Source organism: Notechis scutatus, chromosome 1 (assembly GCF_049901735.1).
Source record: "Notechis scutatus isolate UNSWTSFEM ecotype Mainland chromosome 1, rNotScu1.2, whole genome shotgun sequence".
Taxonomy (NCBI): domain Eukaryota; kingdom Metazoa; phylum Chordata; class Lepidosauria; order Squamata; family Elapidae; genus Notechis; species Notechis scutatus.
In genome coordinates this window covers 73,118,403-73,137,977 of record NC_142009.1, presented here as the reverse complement: position 1 = coordinate 73,137,977, position 19,575 = coordinate 73,118,403, and the positions used below count along the sequence as shown (strand labels likewise).

At 38.2% G+C, this 19,575-nt stretch overlaps 1 protein-coding gene across 6 annotated transcripts in view; it reads right to left on the bottom strand.

Annotated features, from left to right (window-relative positions):
• ARID4B (AT-rich interaction domain 4B) overlaps positions 1-19,401 on the bottom strand; it is a 91,675-nt gene extending 72,274 nt beyond the window's left edge. For 5 of the 6 annotated variants that reach the window (XR_015749976.1, XM_087967680.1, XM_087967687.1 and 2 more), the window contains exons 1-2: positions 19,111-19,401; positions 17,945-18,002 (exon numbers count right to left, since the gene is read on the bottom strand). Coding sequence is in view for 5 of the 6 variants with exons in the window: in XM_087967680.1 (XP_087823806.1) it covers positions 17,945-17,950 (6 nt within the window). In the remaining variant the exon portion in view is untranslated. Of the gene's footprint in view, positions 1-17,944; positions 18,003-19,105 lie in introns of all 6 variants that reach the window. The other variant, XM_087967683.1, reaches the window with a different exon arrangement.
• Between the last annotated feature and the right edge of the window lie 174 nt (positions 19,402-19,575).

Below are 19,575 nucleotides of genomic sequence, written 5' to 3'. Positions count from 1 at the left end.
GACAATGATTAGCACTACATAAGCTAATCAAAATATCCCAAGAAATCGTGATTTTGGAGATACCAACCATTTCATATATTTTCTGGTTTTCTTTACAATATTAAATTTCTGAGGAAATGTGCTATATAGCATTTAATACTGAATTCTGATTAGCCGCATGCTCTAAGGTACATGATAAATTGTGAAATGTTAATTTTAATGTTAATTTTACTAATAGAGGCTATAATAAGCCTTTCAGTCGTATGTTTTCCTTTATCCTGAAGTTTTGATTTAATGTTATTCTGAATTTGCATGATACTCTTTTGTGGTTAGCACAATCATGGCCAAGATGTTCAGCCAGGGCAGAAAAGAGACCACACAAATTTGCTCTAACAGCAATTTGTGCCAGTTCTTTTTCCTTTACTCAAGGAACATATATATCTCTACATTTCCTGCAAAGATGACTGTGGTTACTTGGGATTTGATCATTTCAATTTTTTTCACTGTGGTGTTGGCCAAATCTTCCCTCAGCCCATTAATTTTAAAAGCAATAACCTTCACATGTCCACAGGAGATAAGAGAAATGTCAGAGCAACAGTTATTCACATCATCCACTTATGTTTCAGGTAAATTAATGGCTGTCTAGTAAAGCCTAGCCACTAGTTTAGGTTTTCACAAAACAGAGAACTATGATAACAGGTAAGCCAAGAATAAGCCACTGTTTCGGACTGTGGTTAAGATGCAGTAGAAGCTTTTTATTCTTTCCAGAATTCTGGAAAGAAATTATGTAAAGGAATTCAAGAATCTGTCTAGATGTTTCCGTCTATAATAGCAAGATAATTGTCTTAAAACAGAATGGGATGGAACCAAATATAGTATGGTAGAATAACTCAACCAATGAAAATTGGACAAATCAGGTGAAGTATTATAAAGAAAAAAAAATACTTCAAATTCAGTGTATTCCTAGAAGTAAAGCAGCTGGACACCTACTTAGAATATTACTGACTGAAGCTGGAAGGGATCTGATTCCCTATATACAAGGGTCCATGAATCCCTTAATTACAGGTATAACTGCATTGTTTCTACCTTTAAAAAAATATGCAAGACAGGTCAGCAGGTGGACAATTTCAACAGTAGATTATCCAACTAAATTATTCAAATTGTAAATATTCTTTCCCAACCAGTGTTACTTCAAACCCTAATGAGAATCAAAACAGGAAAATTAGCAACTAATCATTATTTGCCATCACTTTATCATATCTCACTAGACTTCCAGTAGACAAAAATTCAATATGAACTAAGTCAAGAATGCATCTTATTGTCACTATTACAAAGCCCCACTTTCCATCTGGAATTACTGTTGATAGCAGGATCCCTAATGATATTAATGTTTTACAGCAGGGGTCTCCAAACTTGGAAACTTGGCTGACGAATTCTGAGAGTTGAGGTCCATAAGTTTTAAATTGCCAAATTTGTTACGTTTAACAGAACATAAGTGTATAGTGAAAGCTTGATTTGGAGACCTTGATATAGCAAATGTGGATGCAATGGGCAAAATCCCGCTTGTATTTATAGCATTTATACAGCCTTGGTGGCGCAGTGGTTAAAGTGCAATACTGCAAGCTACTTCTACTGCAATTTGGCAGATCAAATCCCACCAGGCTCAAGGTTGACTCAGTCTTCCATCCTTCCGAGGTGGGTAAAATGAGGACCCAAATTGTTGGGGGCAATATGCTGACTCTGTAAACTGCTTAGAGGGCTGTAAAGCACTATAAAATGGTATATAAGTCTAATTGCTATTGCTATTTTCAATCATTTGCATTATGACATCAATAGGGATGACATATTCTCAATTTAAATGATATACCCTCCCTTTGACCCATTAATCATGATCCCATTGTATATAATTTTCTGTCTGAATGTCACTCTGTAGAAAACTTCAGATAAAATGCTAAACTATGAATAATAAATCAGAATGTCTGTGATGGCAAACAATGCTAAGCCAAAACAAACAAGCACACATGATGTTTCAAGATAATAGCCCAGCTCATATAACATGCAAAGACATAATGTGATTCATTTAAACTGGGCTTAGCCAATGTGGTTTGTAAAAATATAGTACAACAAGGTTTTGTACTTCACATATACATTAATGCAAACTGTTATATGATTTGGGGTTAATTTCTGTTATTTTCATTAAAAACAATTTCTATTTGATATTGGGTATCATATGTATCAATCCAGGTTATGTGGCAATCCTCAAATATTTTTAATGAAGATGTAGTAATGCATATGAAAGAAGAATGGGAATTGTTGATTCACAAGAAATTCTACTTTTCTTAGCTCATATGCAACACAGAAGCATAAATTAACACAATAGCACAACGCTTTGGTTGGGTTTACGTGCAGCCCTAATCCATAGCTGGTATTATTGAAAACTCATAATCATGATTTATATATCTTCATAATCATAAAAAGCCAAAAACTACGTACCTTATTGCTTTGTGAGAGACACAAATCCAATTAATAACTGAAATTCAAGAGGGACTGTTTATCAAAATAGGATGTCATGTTAGTCCAGTGGTTTTAATTACCAAGATATTGCTGTTTATAAGTCATGGCTTATATGATGTAACCGAACATAGAAAACTGTGGTTAATTCAGTAAAACTTGGTGAGGCAAATGATGGCTTAGCAATCCATATTCCAAAAATCTGTTCCCAATGACTTGAAAGATTCGAAGAGAAGGATAGAATCTTCCATTGCTTGAGAACACATTATTTATTATTACATGTTGCCCAATGCAGAAATCCTGCATTCTACTTTCTTCTCTGCACAGCTAGTAGAGCCCTAGGTGAACTGGTGGTATCTACAGTACTGCCAAACTTATCAGCACATATACCTGTAGCTGTTTCTCCAACTCCTCTTAACTCCTTATGGCTATAGCCTACTAGTTTACAAGTATGTCTACTGCACAGAAAAGGGGAAATTACACTAGAATGGTGAGAGAGTTTTAAAAGGAACTGTCTCGCCAGTTTGCCTTTGGGTGAATTGATATTTTTAGGACTGGCCATGCCCATCAAAATGTAACAGGTACTTGGTCTACAGATAAGCCTCCCACTGGCAACCATTCCGTGTGATCATCCATAAAACGTGTTCTCAAAATTCAATATGTGCCACCAGAAGACATAGAGCCTTATTTTCTGAAGATAATAATATGTCTCAGGGAATTACAAACTTTATTTACATGACCTTATTCATATTAAGAAATGGGAGAAAGTTATAAAATTAATTAAAAGAGCAACAGCCAGCAGTCATCACATCAAAGACACTATGCTTACAATTTCATTTGTAATAAATATTTCTTAATTTCCATAAAATGTTTTTGGACCTGCACTTACAATACAATTAGTCTTGGCACACAGTCATAGCTGGGACTGGGATTGATATAAATTTGTGCCATCATAAACCAAGACATCACATAACATGGACTTACAATGGTAATCCTGGCACTCCCCATTGTGGTCACTAACTAAAAAACATGGGTCATTACTTGACTCTCTATCCCAATTGAAGTTATTCTGAGCTTGATCCTTCCCAGCCCTGAGCCTCAGTAAGGTAAGGGACTGCCTACAGCTCCCCTTCCCAACTCCCCCCCAAACTCTGCCCTTTGGCTGCCCTGCACCCTGCCTTGTGGGGTGGTAAGCAGCCTCAGAACCATGCACCAGGAAGCCTCAACCACTCCAGCCTGCCCAACAAGTGCCATCAAGCACTCAATCACTCAGCTGCCTTTTCTCCCACTTCCTGACAGTGACTTTTTGCCTTCTGCACCCAGCTGAAGCAAAAGCACACTATTGCTTTTGCTGTTGCTTTTTCAGACAGTGCCACTAGGCTACCCCAGGCGCTTCAGCTTCTCCTGTGCATGGCTCACCAGTAGAACGGCACCAAGCCATAAAGTTCCAGCAGACATTTATTTCCTCAGCTGACTTCTCTCCAACTTCCAAGCAGCAACATTTGGCACCCAACTGCCATGGCCAAACTAGAAGTGGCTTGCTGCCCTTGCTGCCTCCTTTTTAGATCTAGCTTCTCTGGCGAACGTATCCTATGTGTGACTCCCTAAGTACCATTTTTGGAAAGCTGTGTTGCCTTCAGAAAGTTTTCCAGCTTCTGAAGGCAGCACAGCTTTACAAAGACAGCACTCTCCGAGAACTACATGCTGGGGAAAATTTCATCGGAGAAGAAACTTCTGCTTCACCTTCTGGGTGTAAAAGGCAAAAGGTTGGTGCAGGAAAGTGGAAAAGGCAGCTGGGCAAATGAATGCTTGCTGGGGCCACTGAGGTTCACTAGAGCATGGCAAGCAGCCGCAGAGGCACACAGTTATGGGCTGCTTACTGCCCTACAAGACAGAGTGCAGGAACCAGAAAGAATATACATGGGGGAAGAGAGATAGATAGCAGAAGTTGAAGTGCCCCTTCAGTTACAAGCGCAGATGAGCTGCCAAGTGCCTGAATTTTGTTCATGTAACCATGGAGGTGCAAGAATGTGAGTACTACCTATAACAATGAAACACCTCACAATGTCATGTTCAGCGTTTACTATTTTTTGCATGTTTGGGAAGACTGATGTATATTCACAATACTTCAGACTCCCCATAATGTTCTATGACAGAACTTAAATCAGACATCAAATATTGAAACAATAGGCACTGGGAACGGATGTCCCTTTCTTTCTGTTCCCTTCCAGATTCATTTTCTTTGCCATCATTGTTCTTTTTCTAATATTTTGTCTATTTTATGGTCCCACCAGTTTTAGCTTGCACTGATTTTTGCAGATATTCCAGTAAAACCACCGTTGCTACTTTGTATAAATACATCATCGTTGCTATTTATATGTAATTTTGAAATTTATTATTATGGGTGGCACAAATTAGCTAAATGCTTAAGACTGGAATTGGCGTTTTTATCCACCTATTGAATCCTTCCCAAGGACCTGGGATAAGCAGATGTTGTTATTAAGGTAGAAAAAGGGTAAAGGCAGTAAACCTAAAACTTTGTATGACCTTTATCTACGACTTCTCTTCTACATCAGCACATCATCTTCTTTTCCCAATCTTCATTCCAATTTCTACTTCTATATGAGAAAACATTGTGGCTTGATAAAAATCCAGCTTGACCATTAAAATGAAGGCATTTAACTGCTGGGATTCTGCATAATCAGCCACCCAGTAGTGATTTGCAATAAGGTTGTGGACAAGATACAGCCCTTTTTTTCCACATGACAAGCTATTATTTACTTTACTATAGTATATACCAGGGGTCTTCAAACTTGACAGCTTTAAGACTTGTGGACTTCAACTTCCAGAATTCCTCCTCCAGTCATGTTAGCTCAGGAATTCTGGGAAGTCTTAAACTTGCCAAGTTTGAAGACCCTTGGTATATACAATAAGTTACAACTAACTGGCAAGATACAAATATGTTAAGCGATTTAAACCATTATACACACAGAGACACACACAAAAGGTATAAAGAACTGTTTAAAACCTGTAAAACTCTTAAATGATGTGGGTAAAGAGATGATGTTTTATTGTCACTCCCAAGCTCTATTAACAATGGGCTTACCTCAGTTATAGTTTATCCATACTTACATATAATTATGTAATTATATGCATCAAAGATGGGGGGAAAGGAAACAAAAAATGATAGAGTAAGGTCACATGCTCATTCCAGAAAGTACTGTAAAGTGTAAAGAAGAAACCCCATCTGTAAAAAACTATCAACATGGGGAGAAATAGACAGACAGAACAGACTTTCCTAATCAGCCTTAAATTATGCTTGGGGCAGTCATTGTAACACTTCGCTGTAAGTTGCGTTGCACTTCTGAAGTCACTTCTTTTGTATCATTATTAGCACCCAAAAAAGCTACTTGTTTTAATTATGACTTACTATTACTGATCTCCTAGCTGATAGAACTAAACATCTCTATACATGTTTTAGATATTTCAGCCAGAGCATTGTAGTAGGTGGCAAGGCAACAAACAATGAAAAGACATGGGTTCATTTCAGAAAAAAATGTATTTTACAATTGAAAGTTATGGCAAAGAAAAAACAAAGTGAGGTGAATAAGTTAACTTTAAGATGGATACAAAGCAACTTACTGGGAAGGGCATTTCTAACTACCAGACATTTATTTGACCATAAAGCTACTATATTGATAATATACTACTTTTGTTTAAAACCAAGAAGAACTGAATCATTTTTTTTTCAAAAACAGCTACGTAGATATCCTAATTACCTAGATATCCTTCCATCCTACTGAAAGCTCTCAGCCATGTAACTTAATAATAGCCATTTGTATGAGTCCTATGTGCCTGAAACAGACTATTATTTCTGCTCATACAGGATGCATAACTAAAACCTTTATCAATGATCTACCCTCCATTTATAGCTTACTCTTTCAAAAATTACATAAGTCATTGCTGAAGATCTAGTGAATCATGCTTGAATTGAAATTGAATTGAATTAGTTGTAATAGTCTATTTGTAAATACTCTACAAATGCACTAGCTAGCATATTTTGCTTTTGGAAGAGAGGGGCAGTGGAGACAGATACAGAAAGTAAAACTAATTAATGAACTAGTTTGTGAACTACCTATATGAAATGCTTGCTTTTGTTACCTTCAACCTATTATCAGCAGATCATTTTGACTAGATAACTTGGTTTCAATAGTAACTGTGGACCAATAATAATTTCTATCTACAGAACTCTTAATGTTACCTTTCTTATGAACTTTTAACTTTTTTATAAACAAAAAAAAATACAAACTCTCAGAAGGCATAGAAGAGCCTCACAATAAGATACACACAAATGAATTTAAAGCCATACAAGGTGTCTTCTCTGATGTGTTTAATGAAACATTTTTCCTTTCCATGTTTTTCTATTCATAATGTTGGAAGAAATATCATTCTGGGTTCAGTTCCAAGTGGGGAAAAAGACAGATTCATGTAAATTGCTTGGAAAGAAGGTTTAATGGTAGGCAGGACCACATGCCTTGGAGCTCCTGGGCAAAAAAAGGAAGAGATGCTGAGAGTCCTTGGTTTTACACCCTCTGTTGGGCCCCGGTTTAGTGCTTCCTGTTCCTGTGTAAAGATGTATTCCATTGGCTGTCAGACTCCCAGGGGCGGGGATCTTAGCTAACTTTGTAGACTTTGTCTGGACCACATGGCTTCACCTGAGTGCTGGCTGATGCAATCTTCCCAGGTGCCATGTGGTGAGATGGGTAATCCTATCATTTCCTAAGGGCCATGTCTTAATCCCATCACCCTGGAGCTGAAGGGGGTGCGGGCAGGGAGCTGCAAGAAGCTGCTTTGTCTTTAAAACATGTTTCTCCTTTTCTCATCCAGGGAAATATAATATTCTGCCTTTTTAATATTTCCTAGAATATTTCATTCTTCTAGGAGAGGGGTGGGTGCTAACTTTCTACATAAGAGATTCACATCCAACATGTTCTGTGCTCTATTACAGGATTTCTCAAACTTGACAATGTTGTGACTCCTTCAAGGTATTTATGCTAATTCCAGAACACCTGTACATTTCTTTACAAATCTACACAAGTCTAACACCTCAGGTGTTAGAATACAAGTTGTCATGGACAAGAACAGTCAAAATCAGATGACTTGATTGACTGCTTCTCCATTCTTACTTGCCCTTTGTTGAACAAGCTATTTTAAGTATTTTAAGATACTTAAAATTTTAGCCATACTTTTGCAATCTGTTCCATGGATTGTAGACTATCCAATCAATCCATATTTAGCAGCAACATAATTTAAATGTGTAAATTTAGAGAGATGGTCTTTGGTGCAACTTTATGCCACCCTTTTCTGGAATGGGATGAACTGCATCATTCAACAACTGTATGCTCTTCCTTTCTTGAAGGAAGTATTGCAGCTCTGCTGTGGTAAGCTGGATATTTTGAATTATGATCCATCTTCTTTTCTGTGACTTTTTCTGCCCTTCTGTAAGAACAGATGTTGATGTTTTTAATACAGATGTTGTTGCCTTGCCAAACTTCTCACCACATAGATGGATTGTTGCCTGACTAGCCATATGTTCCATCTTTAATGTGGAGACAAGCTTGGGGAAGGGGAGGTAAATTTGGTATGCCAAATAAGAGGGATCATTATACCTAAAGCTGAGATGGTTTCTAAAATAGGTAAACTCCTAATAACCAAGCAGAAGAGATGGAAACTCTTCCCATTCCTGCAGTTTATTATGAGGTAAAAGGTGGCGAGAAAGGTATTCAGTCTCTCGTAACTAGAAGTTAAAAAAGAGAAGGAGAAACTAGAGAAGGAGTTGGTATAAGGACTGAAGCTGACAAAAGAGCAGGGGTGGATTTCTACCGGTTCTGTCCACCTCTGTAGAACCGGTAGCTCTGAAGAGCAGCAGACATAGAACCAGTTCTATGTCTGCTGATGTTTTTGCCCACCCACTCACCCGGGCTCTTACCTGATCTTTATTTCCTGATTTTTCAACTTCAGCTGCTGAACGAGGCACAGCTGCAGTTAGAAAAGCAATAAAAGAGGGCTGTTTCAAAGGCTGCTTCTCTGCAGGCAGCTGCTGATGACGATTTACAGGCGCACGGCTCGCAGCCTGCAGGGAAGCTCATAAATCCTGAACCGGTAGTTAACCCTGTCGTATCCCACCCATGCAAAAGAGGAATCAGTGGGGAGGGGGGGGGGGGAACGAGAATTTTTTTTTTAAAGGGGAATTTTGGGAAAAAAATTTAAAAAAATCGCGCCGCTGTGTGTGGGGTGGCTGCCTTCGTACGGTGGGGGGGGGGGGGGGGGGGGTCAGCGGGGGGGGGGGGGGGGGCGTGCGGCGGAGAGGGGGGGGGGGGGGGGGGGGGGGGGGGGGGGGGGGGGGGGGGGGGGGGGGGTGTGGGGGGGGTTTTTTGGTGGGGGGGGGGAGGGGAAAGGGGGGGCCTGGGTGTTTTTTGGGTTTGGGGGGGGGGGGGGGGAGAGGACCCAGAGAGGGAAGGGGGGGGGGGGGGTGGTTAGTTTCCCTTTTGTGTCCTGTCCCCGACCCAGCAGCTATCGGGTTTTGCCTGGGAAAAAGTGCGATTATTTTAAGGTTACCCATAATGGTTATATAAACATGGAACTGACTAAGGCTAGGAAAAGAATAGTCAAAGGTTCATTGACAAACAAGGGCACTAGAAAAAGGTCTAGAATTTAAAACTTGTGACATACATATATATAGGGCCTAATGTATATGTCACATAGGCAGTGTTTCCACACATACATGAGTTCTTTCTTCCTTTTAATAAAGAAGGCATGTCAAATCTGTGAAACCTGTACTGTTAGCTACTTAGTGAAGCACAATGAGTTTCTAGAGCAGTGTTTCCCAACTTTGGTAATTTTCAGGTTGCACAGACTTCAAATCCCAGAATTCCACAGCTAGTATAGCTATTGTTAAGTAGTACACACTGAGAGTTGAAATCACTTAACCTGGAATTTGCCAAGGCTGGGAAACACTGTTCCAGAGAATCAAGATCCATTTATGTGAATTCAACTCTGGCAATTACATATCTGCATCTTTCTAACTTTGTATAACCTCACCAGCTATAGAGATTAATTTTAGATTTTAGTTCTTTGGCACTACTAATTTGAGTGATCTTACTGATAAATGAAATTTAGTCATAACTGGTAAAGATTCTTTTATAAAGAAAGAAATGTGCAATATAAAAGCTAGATATCAACTATAAAATGTATATAGGCTACATTAAATTTAAAATTACATAGAATAAAGCATATTATGATATAATTGAAATATGAATATGGTATTAATAGCATTTTTCCTACAAATTTCCTTCTTATATTTGGCCAAAGATTGCTTCAAATGTTATTTCTATCATTACAGAGATTTTTCATTAGATTATTTTGAAACAGGTTAAACCAGCTTACTACTACATACACTTTTAATAATACTTGCATTTTTCCTTAGAGACCTGAACTATTTGAATTTTGAAAAATTATAAATACGAGTAATTTAAATTTATAAATTAAGACAGCATCTCAATTTATATCAATAATTGAATGAGTAGTTGCAATCCCAAAAATACTTTTATTTTAAGAACACATTCATAGGAAAGGCAGTGTTTCTTATTTATTGGAGAGAAATGTTTATAAATGGGTAGGAAGCACAGATTCATCATATACACTGATGCTGGATCTCAAGAAGAGCATCCCTCAGCTTGGGGTTCCTTCTTTCTAATCAGCACAGCCAAAGTCAAAAATAGCTACTGACATTAATAAGATTATAAAAATCTTTAATAGTAATTTCTGTAAGCATTCTAATGAGATTAAAAACCAAAATTATTTACTGCCTAATTTTCTGATTAAGAAAAATAATGCAAAGTTATTAATCAACATGAAATTTTTTAAAAAATGTTTAACAAAAGGATATAGAGATATTTCCAGCAAATATGCATTCATATATGAAAATGAATCACATTATTAAAATCAGTATGAAAATACTGAAAAATGAATACTTTCTCTCAAACTGCATGCAGAATGACCACTTATGATTCATGTATTATCTTTTCAAGAAAAGCATTTCTACATAATGAAGATAAGTAAGGCCCTACTAACGTGTTAAAAAGATAAAGAAAAATATAATACAAAAAGAAAAGTGCTTGGAATGACAAAACTTTGGGTCTGATAATCAAATTTAGTAAGAACAAAAAAAAGCAACAACAAAAAAAGATATGTGATGAAAAAAATTATATATAAATACAATTAGAATTTGAGGGGAGAAAACATGAACTTTTAAAACAAGGAGCACTATACAAGGTATTTCAAAGACTGGGAGTGAATTCTATATAATTGTCACAGAAGGGAAAGATTAAAGATAAGAGATTAAACCGTTATATCTTTAATCAATGCCACAGAGAGGACACACGCAAATAAGAATTTAAGAATGCTTGGTAATTTTGTCAGTATATGGAATGGAATCAGTATAATTCACATTCCTGAATTACCCAGATTTCCTGGAATACAATTATGTCCTGATTTCTCATATTTTTCAACTTTGACATTTACTTTTCAGATTTAAGAGTATGCCAACATGTGTTGAACATATACTTGTGTATTTATTTTAAAAGCCAACCCAGATTAATATGAAAATGCAGTTCAAATAAGCATGTACAGAATGTTAGCATATAGCAAAACCTGGCTAATTTATCCTGCTTTTCTGATGCTGTTATTTGAGAGAAACAACAGAGGAGAAATAGTTGCTATTTCTTTTTGTTTTTAACAGAAATTAATGAAAAAAACTACTCTTCCTTTTAGTTAAAATAGTTTTATATTGAAATATTTTATAGAGTTCAAACATATTCTTACAAGATATATACAATTACATGCATCAAGAGCCAGCCTTGTAATAGTTTCTGACCCCAGAAGATTTTGGTTAAGAATTAGAGGATCCAAGATGGCAACACATTAGCTATTTCTGAAATAAGCACCTGGTTTGCAATAAGCTTACCACTTCTAGCTTATCCCAACTCCCTCAAAGTGCCACCCAAGAGCAAGAAACAATCTAAATCAGCCCCAGCAACATTATTGGGTAAAAATCGACTTTGAGCCATCACTAAGCATTGGTCAAAGGAGGAAATTGCAGAGTAACATCTCTGATCTGCAAAACAACTTCTTAGAAAATCAATAGTACAAAGCCTATTTATCACATTTTTTCATCCATTTCTCAGTTCTCTGACTGAACCCAATCCTTTATCTCTTCTGATCCAGAAAGTATACCTGATTTCATACATCTAGATATGACACGCTATGGAACTAAACATAGTGGCTGTTCTATGCAATAGATCTTGAGAATGCATTGGGCCAAATCAGCAGTAACTCCGCAAGGTGTTCTCATTTGCATCAATCTTGTCTCCTTAAAGTTATGAAACTGCTGGAAGAAGATTTGCAATTGTGGAGTGATGTGCTATCAATATGCTAATGATGATACTTAATCCTATCATGTTTGGTTATTTAAGAAATCAATGCATACTATGAACACTGCTGGGATGCAATACTGGATTATGTCAAAGTGAAAGTGAGACTGAATCTCACATGGAAAGCCTGCCTCAGAATTTGCACAAACCCTTGAAAAGTTCACAACTTGGGAGTACTCCTTAATCAGTAACAAGAAGGTACCATTATACAACTTCATGTTTAAAATGTATTGTTTAGTTTTGTATTTTATTGTTTACAGACTTTATACTTAAATTATTCTTGCAATTTTGGCCTGGCATAGGATTATATGTTTAAGTACTTTTTTATCATTGCGTGTAATTATAATATCATTCTGGCACAGACAATTTACCAGTTGTTTCCCAAGTTCAGTTCAAAGCAATGGTCTTAATCTTTAAAACATTAAACAGTGTAGGAGTTGGCAATATGAGGCACCTCTCATATTTTTATGCACATGGCCTAATCTCTGCAGAAAAATCCTTGAGCGCAACTTAGATTGCAGAACCTCATTTCCTGAGTATGTGGGAAAGGGCATTCTTTTGCTTTGTTCCTAAATAATGAAACACTGATTCTTCCGTTTGTAATTTGGAGTCATTCTCTTTGTATTTTGGAATGAAATAAAAGTATTTTTCTAACTGACTTCTTTAAATTGCCAGTAGATAGGATTTTATGCTGTTTTAGTATATATTTCATTATTTTTACATTTTATGTTCATTACATTGCTGTTTATTAAAGCAACTTATAAACATTAATAACATTAATAAATAAGAGAAACTGTGAAAGCTACTGTTGTCCTCATCTACAAAAGTTGGACAATATTATAACAATTCAAGTACCGATCACAATATAGTATAGCACTTCAGAGAAATTTAAGAGAAAATGCCTGTTGTGTTAAAGTTCAGCTGTTACACAGATCTTCTATGAGTTCAGAACAGGACAATAAAAGAATTTGGTGATAAGAGATAAATAACCTATCTAAATAAGGATACTGACACAATAATAAGGATACTGACAAAGGCAAATCATTTTGCACATGTGCAAAAGAGATATATCCCTGCACTTTCTGTTCAAACTTCTGGGCAACTCAATAAAAAATTAAAACCAAAACCAAAAAAACCTGGTGCTCTAGCTATCCTTGTCAAAAACACCCAACAAGACTATCTATAGGATTCCAACTGCCTTTGTAGCCTTTTGGAAAGTTAAAGGGGTGGAAGCTTGCTAGATCCTGAAGTTGCACAAGATAGAGGCTGCTATAGAAAAGGGACACTTCCTAGGTCTCATTAGCAGGTAGCATTTAAGGAAGAGGGAGGCCTGGAGCATGCCCAATCTTAACTAACCTGATGGAGTAGGCAGATACCCTCAGGGAGAAGTGGTCTTGCAAATAACCCGACCCCATTATGGATACACGCACTATTCAAGTATGGTAGAAAATGTCATTAACTTCAATAGACAATATAAGAAAGGTTGCAACTTTCTCTATATAATAAAGCATGTAATCTACCACTCTGATTCTCCCTGACTCACAGCATAGATGAAAGGCAACCATAGATTAAGAAATGTATAAAATAGTTCTGATTAGAATATAACTGGCTTAGTTTTCAGAAACTAACTCATTTGTCCTGATTTCTATATTGCTTGCAGAAAATAATTCTTCCTTTTTGCATCAACTTCAATTTTTAAAGCTTATGTGTGTGTAACTGGGTACATTTTTCTGTACAATATCCACCAATACCTTCATTGTTTCCACAGTTTTCCATAAGATATGCCATTTTGTAAACAGCTTCCCCAAAGTATTTTCATAATTTTATCATAGATTGATGAACAAAACATATGAAGACTATTTTACTATTTGTAGAAGAATAAAAAAATAAAAAAGTTCTGAGTTTTTATACCAGCAACATTCAATTTAAAAATGCATTTAAATTGTATTTAATGCAAACTAATATAGGAAATATGAATTAGTTTTCATTAAACATAATCTAAATATTCTACCTTCCCTATTAAGAACCATTTGAATCCAACAAAATTTAAAATTTGTTTAACTTATAATTACTTTTGAGCAAACATTAGAACATACCTGACATTTTTACAAAGGGTTTTTCAGAAGGGATCAAATAAATTACTTCAGTGAATTCATGATTCATTTAAAAACAGTGTACAATTATCCACATGATCCTCTCAGCAATAAAAGCAGAGCATTTTAGCATTAGAAGTAACAGGGGGAAATTTTTTTAAAGGCGATCCATAAAACCTATCACATTTCAACATTACTTATAGAAAACTATGCGATTTCAATAAATTTGTACATTCTTCTGAAATGTATTTTCAGTGATATACTGCTGTACTTAATCTGAATATTTGCATAGACGTATAAAACCTAAATATGGTTCACTGAAGCAAGAAAAGGAAGTCAGAAAACTGAACCAAGGGGAAATAAGGAGAGGAAAAAAAAAATACTTCATTTGCTGAATTTCTTTCATCTCAACACTTTCTCTTCTGGTATGTGTTTGTTACTCAACTTAAGATAAGCTTCTCATCTCATCCAGCTCATCCATTTATCACATGTTCTTAACTTGGATTCTTTTAAGAATGAATGTAAACATGCACTACTTTAAAAAACAAAGATAATCCATAAAGTTGCACCAACAAGAATGAATGTATGTGAGGCTCCAAACTAGAAAGATGCCTCTTCCTTTCACCTTCTTCAGTTTGAAGTAGGAGAAAACATACATCAAACTTTAGTTTTACTTTAGCTGAGTCCCGATTTGTAATTGTTATTTATTATTTAAAATGCACTGTTATGTGTTGTAAGCCACCCATTACATATTGTATGTCACCAAGACGCACTTGCTTGTGAGATGGGAGGTTCTATAAATTAGATAAGTAAATGAAATTAAGTAAATGAAATTAAATACTCATAGTGCATTACTTAAGACACTAACTAGAATGTAATCCTGTAAGCATCAGGATTTGTCCATCACAAAAGTTAGGAAATATGCAAAAATTAAACTAAATCCTAATTTGTTTCTCTTTAGGGTAAATTCTAGTTCCTATGTATACATACTGCCTTCTCCAAAGAGGACAAAATTAGCATAATCAAATACAAAGTAGATAGGGATTCTGAAATGTTGAAGTATTAATGTCTACAGGTATGCTTTGAATGAAATCTTCTCTTTCTGGAATTTCCTCTTTTTCCCTGCCCACTTTTGTATCTGGTTATTTCTATCTCTAAAAAGTTACAAAGTTCAAAATTTGGCAGAATATGGTACTTCCTTTATTCCTATAATTCAAATGTAACTCTAAACTTACAATTACATCCCTGTATCACTGTACTTTATAAACAGTATTAATCCACTGCTAACTAATTGGGAATATATTAGAAACTAGCTTCCAACTAGACCCATGGGACATTGTTTTTGTTTCCAGATTAATTGAAGACTCTTACTGCCAGAAGTGGCTCAGCAGCTGACAAGATCTAACTGACCTCTCAAAAGGTAAGCAGTGTTAGTGTTGATTACCTAGATGAGGAATACCTGGGAATCCCGAAGCTATTGGTAGAACAAGGAAGTAAAAAAAAATATCCCAAAAGAAGGCAAAGCCAAGCCACTGCTATCATTGCCAAGAAAATTGCATGGATGGAGTCATGAACTGAAGTGGCTTAATAAGGTTTTTTAACCTTTTACTGCCAGAAGTTACAGCCATTGAATGTTTAATAATTCACTATTAGCTGGGTTATTCATCATTTTGCAAATTTAGAATTTAGTAGGATGTGACCAAGATCCTGAGACCATTCTTACATTCTATTGACACATAATAGAAACAAAAAGTGATCATCATATCAAGAGGAGCAATGATTTTGATTAATCTGGCAGTCAACAGAACAGGCTTGGCTAAGCAGAACTTATTTAATGATGAAAACAAAAGAACAAGTTGCTCTTTATATAAGCTTAAAAGACCATAAGCACAGCAGAACAAATTCCAAGAATAGTACCAGTTTGTAATTTTAATCTGAAGAAGAGCATTCATTTTTACTTTATATATTCTGAAAACTATATCCATTCCATCTCTCCTATTCAATATTATTTTTAGCTGTATTAACTTAGAATTATAGGTCTAATTAACACACTATACAAAGTAGGAACAAAGAAATTCAGGTTAAATCCCCACTCATGGACAAGGTTCACTGAATCTCCAGCTAGTCATTATGTAAGCATGCTATCCAACAGGCATATAATTGCCAGGATAAAATAGTAAGAAAGAAACAAGTACATCAACTTTCTATCACTGAAGAGAAGTCAAACAGAAAGATAAACAGACTGAGAAATTTCCCCCAACCCTTCAGTTCAGCTGTGGCCAAGTTTAAAGAAATGGGTTCATGTATGCTTCTAACGGCAAGAGATACCAGATTCAAACAAGAGTATCCAAGTACAGAGGCAAGCAATAGTATAAATACTATTCTAAATTCTACTATAGAATCCACAGTGGTATACAAAAAGTAAGGGTTTGGTGGAATAATTCATTTGCAAAAGTGCAGCTAATTCTTTAAACTATCATATTGTTTCCAATATTTATAATCTTTTGCTACCTATTTATAATTATACAGTTTCTAACTTTTTAAAATATGTTAATGTTTATATCAGAAAGCCACTTGTTGAAACATGGATTAAACATCAGTGTCCATATACTACACCTTCTCAATTATAAAGTAATTTGTAACATTCATTTTATGCAAATATTCAATAATTTGTTAAAAACTATAACTACTGTACTTTAACTATAATCATAATTTCTGAACAAAATAAATTTCAGCCTAAAACAGTCTTAAAATTTCATAAACAATGAAAATAAGTCCTATAGTTAAATGAACAGACACTGCACTAAAATATTAATTTGTTCTCCTTGTTACTGCAAACAACCTTAATACTAATTTCAGAAAGAATATCATATGGAAAAAAGAATCATTATGAAGCTTAATAGCTGAAAACAGCCATATGAAAATATCTAATATGATATTCCTAGAGTTTCTGGCACAGCTGATGTGTGATTGCAGCTACCTATTTCTCTCAAGAAAAGCCCTTCTTAACAGATGAAGTAACTTGCAATATTTAATAACAAAGATGGTAGACTGGGTGTATCAATTGCTGTATTATACAATGTTTCATTTTCAGTTTTTCAAAAATGTCTTTAGCAGGCTATATGAAACTCAACTTTACCATAGTTTTTTAAAAAACAATGATATTCATGATCTACACCAAATTCTGCACGTGTGGTTATTGAAAGTTTAAAAATAAGGAACATATTTGTTTTCATCCCGTTTACTTTTAAGATTCTGATCACCAACTGTCAGTGCCTTTTAATTAACAGACACATACTCAAATATCGTATCCCATGGTTAAAGACTTGCTTTAAAAAAAAACATGCTCTACAGCTTGCAGCAATATTAATGCAGTAGATAAATCTTTTAAAATATACTTCCGGAACTGAAAAAAATTACTTCAACCAGACTCCAGAACAAAGAAAATACATTAAACCCATCCTTTAATTTCAATGAACGAAAACAAAACAAGGTAAAGAAGCCTCCCCAGCACCCCATAAATAAATGAAATTCCCCTCCTTTTCCTCCAGCAACCTATCAGTTCTGGCCTAAGCAGCCTTGTCCCCATTTCCCTTTGAAAAGGTTTTGCAGAAGAGAAACTCCAGCATTGGATTTACATTTTGCATTCGGCACACACCCAGCAAGAGTACACAAAACCAAAAAAAATTAAAAAGTCAAAGTACATACATATATATACACACACATCACTGCCTGAAAGCTAAAGGGAGGGAAATAATCCGCAGTGTGGAACTGAAAACGGCTACAATAAGCACACCAGCGAGTGGAGCTCGGAGAAACATAACCCTCCGCGACGCCCCATTTCTGCCCCCCTCCCCTAAGAGGTTTTACCTTCATGATGAACTCAGGCTGCAGCAGAAAAATCCGAAAGCGAATGCCAAGGCTGGACCTGAAATTTAAAACAAAGCACTGAGCCACCGCACCATCCCCTTTTTCCAACGGGGCGCACTCGGCAAGTGCCGGGAGGGGGCAGTTTTTTTTGCAGGAACCTCTCTTTCTCCCTCTCCCCCCAATTTCAGCCTACCTCGCCCGATGCCCTCTCTTACAGTTCCCTTTCTCTTACGCCGCCCCTCCGCTACAGCCACAAAAAGCCGCTGCTCTCGGAGCCTCACCCCCGCGGCTGGCTTCCCCCTCGCCCGCTGCCTTTGACGCCATTTCTGTCAGAGCAGAAACTTGCCACAACAACAACCGCTTCTTAACAACCCCCTCCCTCCGCTTCCCTCCAGGCAAGCGACTCTCCGGGCACCGCCACAGAGGGCACGAGCTCCTCATCGTCGGCTGACGGGGAGCGGTCTCTAATCCCCCGAAGAAACTGGGGTTAAGTGAGGGGGGGAAAGCGAGGCAGGTCAGGTGTCCAGTCCGGACTGAGGTGCTTTTTCGCCCAGGCGCGCGCGCGCGCCCGGGAACACACACACACACACACACACACATCCCTGCGGGAGGGGAGGTTTCTCCATTGTACTAGGGACAAGAAGCAGAGATGTGGAGGGGGGCCTCAATAAAGCTTCCCCTCCAGCTTCCCCTCGTCCCCCTCACTGAATCCCGCCGACTGAGCCACGGCTCCCCGCTCTTTCCCGCAAAGTGGCCCCACTTCGCTCCCCCCCCCCCACACACACACCAGGCTCCCTCCCCTCCCCCCGGGCTGACTCCGCGGACGGAGTTTCAGTAACAGCCGCAGCTCCGGGCTCCAGCCGAGCTGGTCGGGAAGCCGGAGAAGCGACGCTCGGGGGCGGCGATGGGGAGCGCCCCCCTCCGAAGCCGGCCGCGGGACTCTCCGCTCTCTCCTCCCAGACTCGGAGGTCCCGCTTCCCGGGAAGCCGAAGCGACGAGCGGAGCCGCCGCCGCCTCAACCAGCAGAAAAACAACAATCCCAAAAGCGCGTCGCTCGCTCGCTCCTTCTCCGATCCCCCCCGCCGAAAGGCTTCGGCCTTCCACGGGGAGCTCGGCGAAACGCCCAGGGCCGGGGGCCCGCAGCCTCTTCCCCGGGGCAACGTTACCTTTTGTTCCACGGCTGTCGCCCGCTCGCTGGTCCCCCCCAAACCTGCCGGGGGAGGGGGGGAGCGAGGAGGACGGAGCCTCCTCTCGACACCGGGCCCAATCGCCCGGCCCCCGCTCCCGCCTCCGTCCCTCCAGCGATCGCCGGCCTGGCTCTGGGGCAGGGAGGGCTCGCCAAGAGGAGGTTTCTTCCTCCCGTCCGAACCCCGGTGGCGACGGCGACAGCAGCGGCTCAGCTCCAAGCTGTTCCGTCCCCTCCCCCGATCCGATCCCTGATTGACGCATCGACGCCCGCCTTCTCCCCGCCTTGCCTGCTTCGCATTGGCGCGCCATCCGAGCGGCCCGCCTACTCGCCATCGCCATTAGCCGCTGCCTCAGAAACGCTGATGTAATTCCCACTCCAGTTCTATGGAAACAGAGACTCGGCTTCGTAGCGCCTTCTGGGTAGCATGGTTTTGTCCCGCCCA